Source organism: Habropoda laboriosa, unplaced genomic scaffold (assembly GCF_001263275.1).
Source record: "Habropoda laboriosa isolate 0110345459 unplaced genomic scaffold, ASM126327v1 scaffold84, whole genome shotgun sequence".
NCBI classification, from domain to species: Eukaryota; Metazoa; Arthropoda; class Insecta; order Hymenoptera; family Apidae; genus Habropoda; species Habropoda laboriosa.
Window position 1 is genome coordinate 181078 of NW_017100202.1, and position 2251 is coordinate 183328.

The 2251-nt window shown below is 31.7% G+C and overlaps 2 protein-coding genes across 2 annotated transcripts in view; both read right to left on the reverse strand.

The window, feature by feature from the left end:
- The window catches only part of LOC108570505 (neuronal PAS domain-containing protein 2-like), a 75143-nt gene extending 74655 nt beyond the window's left edge, over positions 1-488 (reverse strand). The window contains exon 1 of the mRNA XM_017932375.1: positions 365-488. The gene's annotated coding sequence lies outside the window, so the exon portion shown is untranslated. The remainder of the gene's footprint in view (positions 1-364) is intronic.
- Positions 489-1695: 1207 nt separating this feature from the next.
- LOC108570420 overlaps positions 1696-2251 on the reverse strand; it is a 1352-nt gene continuing 796 nt past the window's right edge. The window contains exons 4-6 of the mRNA XM_017932280.1: positions 2197-2250; positions 1844-2111; positions 1696-1774 (exon numbers count right to left, since the gene is read on the reverse strand). Of these exons, the coding sequence (XP_017787769.1) occupies positions 1696-1774; positions 1844-2111; positions 2197-2250 (401 nt within the window). The remainder of the gene's footprint in view (positions 1775-1843; positions 2112-2196; position 2251) is intronic.

Consider the following 2251-nt stretch of genomic DNA (forward strand, 5'->3'; position numbering starts at 1 on the left):
ATGATTTTATCATCCTATTCGATGAGATGTCGTAAACAGTTACGTGTAACATCCACGTTAATGTACTATAGCAAAAAATTAAAATAATTGTACTATATTTTACTTTAACCCTGGCCAGTTAAAGGGGAAGGTCGAAAGAGGGCAACATCCTAAGAGTCAATGTCCTATTGATGACAACAGGGAACACACCCGATTCAGGTCGTAAACGATTCACTGTTATAAGATAATAATATAAGCACTGCTCAACAACACAGTTTACAATTAATACGAGAAATTTCGTAATGATCCTATTCGTCAATAACGTAGAGAGGACTTCTGGAATAAAATTTGAATGTTTTTAAGGGTGTTTTTATGAATTGCGTACCTGCCACCTCGAGGGCACTGCCAATTATGCGTCTCGTGTGACGACAATCCAACGCCAAAAAATCCGATTCAGCCGCGATGGGCTGTTATTTTCGTCACAAAACACTACACATGTTATCACACAGCATTGCACACTCTCATTACAATGTTGTCTTTTCCGCTTGATCGAACGATCGTCACAAACAAACGTGGTTTATACAAATTCACCTTCGTACTCGGCGCAATGCCGCCATATTTCCTGTTGTCCCGACTGCTCAGGCACTGTGATTCCATGAAGTATACAGCAATACAAGGTGGGTATACTCACTGTGCGTTCCAAATATTGACTATCATGGCGCCCACATACGACTATATCTACAAAACGACTTAAGAGACACATAAAAATATGTATCTTTAAATTTATGGTTTAAAGTACTTGAAAAACAGTATACTTTATATATTCCCCTATGAATTATTATGTTCATTTTAATATATAAATTGTTCAATTAAAATACTTTTACTTTATTTTTCATAAAAAGATTATAATAACATATCTATGCGTTATGTTTGTAAGAATCTGTTCAAAATAATATATTGCTTGTACAATTGGGTACTTTTAGTTAACCATACGATATATTCTTGGAATAATCAAGGTAAAGTAATAAAAAATTATCCATATACCGATAAAGAAGTGCAACACAGATAAGTGCAATATTACCCGCAGAGTATAGATGCGATGAAAATTGCTTTATAATTATAATATATTTCAAATTTTAAATATTTCACAAGAGAATTTCATAAATAAACAAACAAAATATCAGGAAAAAGATGTAAATTATATTTAATAACAGCAAAACATTTAAAGAATCATTTACGAACAGCACGGAATACTACAAATAGAATATTTGCAATGGCAAATTGCATTTAATCTGGAATGATATCAAGAAATACGTATAAACATAATCCAATAAATATGAGCACTGTAATGCTGCAATTTATACTGATGTTTTCAACTTAAATGGTTATCTAGGATTCCATCAGATGGCGTATTAGGTGCTTTCTAGTTCGTATGCGAGCCATTCTACGTTAAAACGTACACAACCGCGGACAAAGTGTAGGCACAGCTGACCTCGTCTATGGTCATAGACTATGACTCATAGTCACTAATTTGTTCAAACTTAAAGGATTTGTAAACATACAACCACGATACTTGATGATTATTTTTTTTCAAATAGCAAACATAAACATTTAATCTTTACATAAAAATAACGATGAGCAATTCATTGTTAATGGTATTAAAATACTTTAAACAAGTCACTTAATATTACAATGTTACACATGATTCGATGCCTATCAATTATGACTTTGCATTAGAGACAAGGATGCTGTTTTTAACACAAGAATTTGTAAATTGCGAAGTTCCTTTTCTAGCCTGCAAACAAAACGATAAAATAATAACATATTATATAATTACTAAGAAACAGTACTTGCAATTCTATACCTTTTTTGGTGATCTTCAATATCATTAGCAGTACTGACAAACTCGTTAATACCATTATTAACAGTTTTATATGATTCCTTTTTTGTTCCAATCGAATCCATAATAGACTTTAATGTCTCTGAACATGATTTTAAGAGTTTGCTTGTTTCTTTCCATTCTTCAGGTGTATCAGGAAGAATTATATTATTGCAATGAAGTACATCTAGAGGTCGTAAAAGACTATGTAACTGGGATAGAATATTTTCCAATGTTTTAAAATCTTCACCTTCTGTGATTAAATAGAAGTTAAATATTAGAAAAACATGTTACTTATCGCATGATACCTTCAACAATGATTTGCAGATACTACTTACTAGTACAATTATTTACATCTATAATTTGTGAATCAATCTCATTTTGTATCTTAGT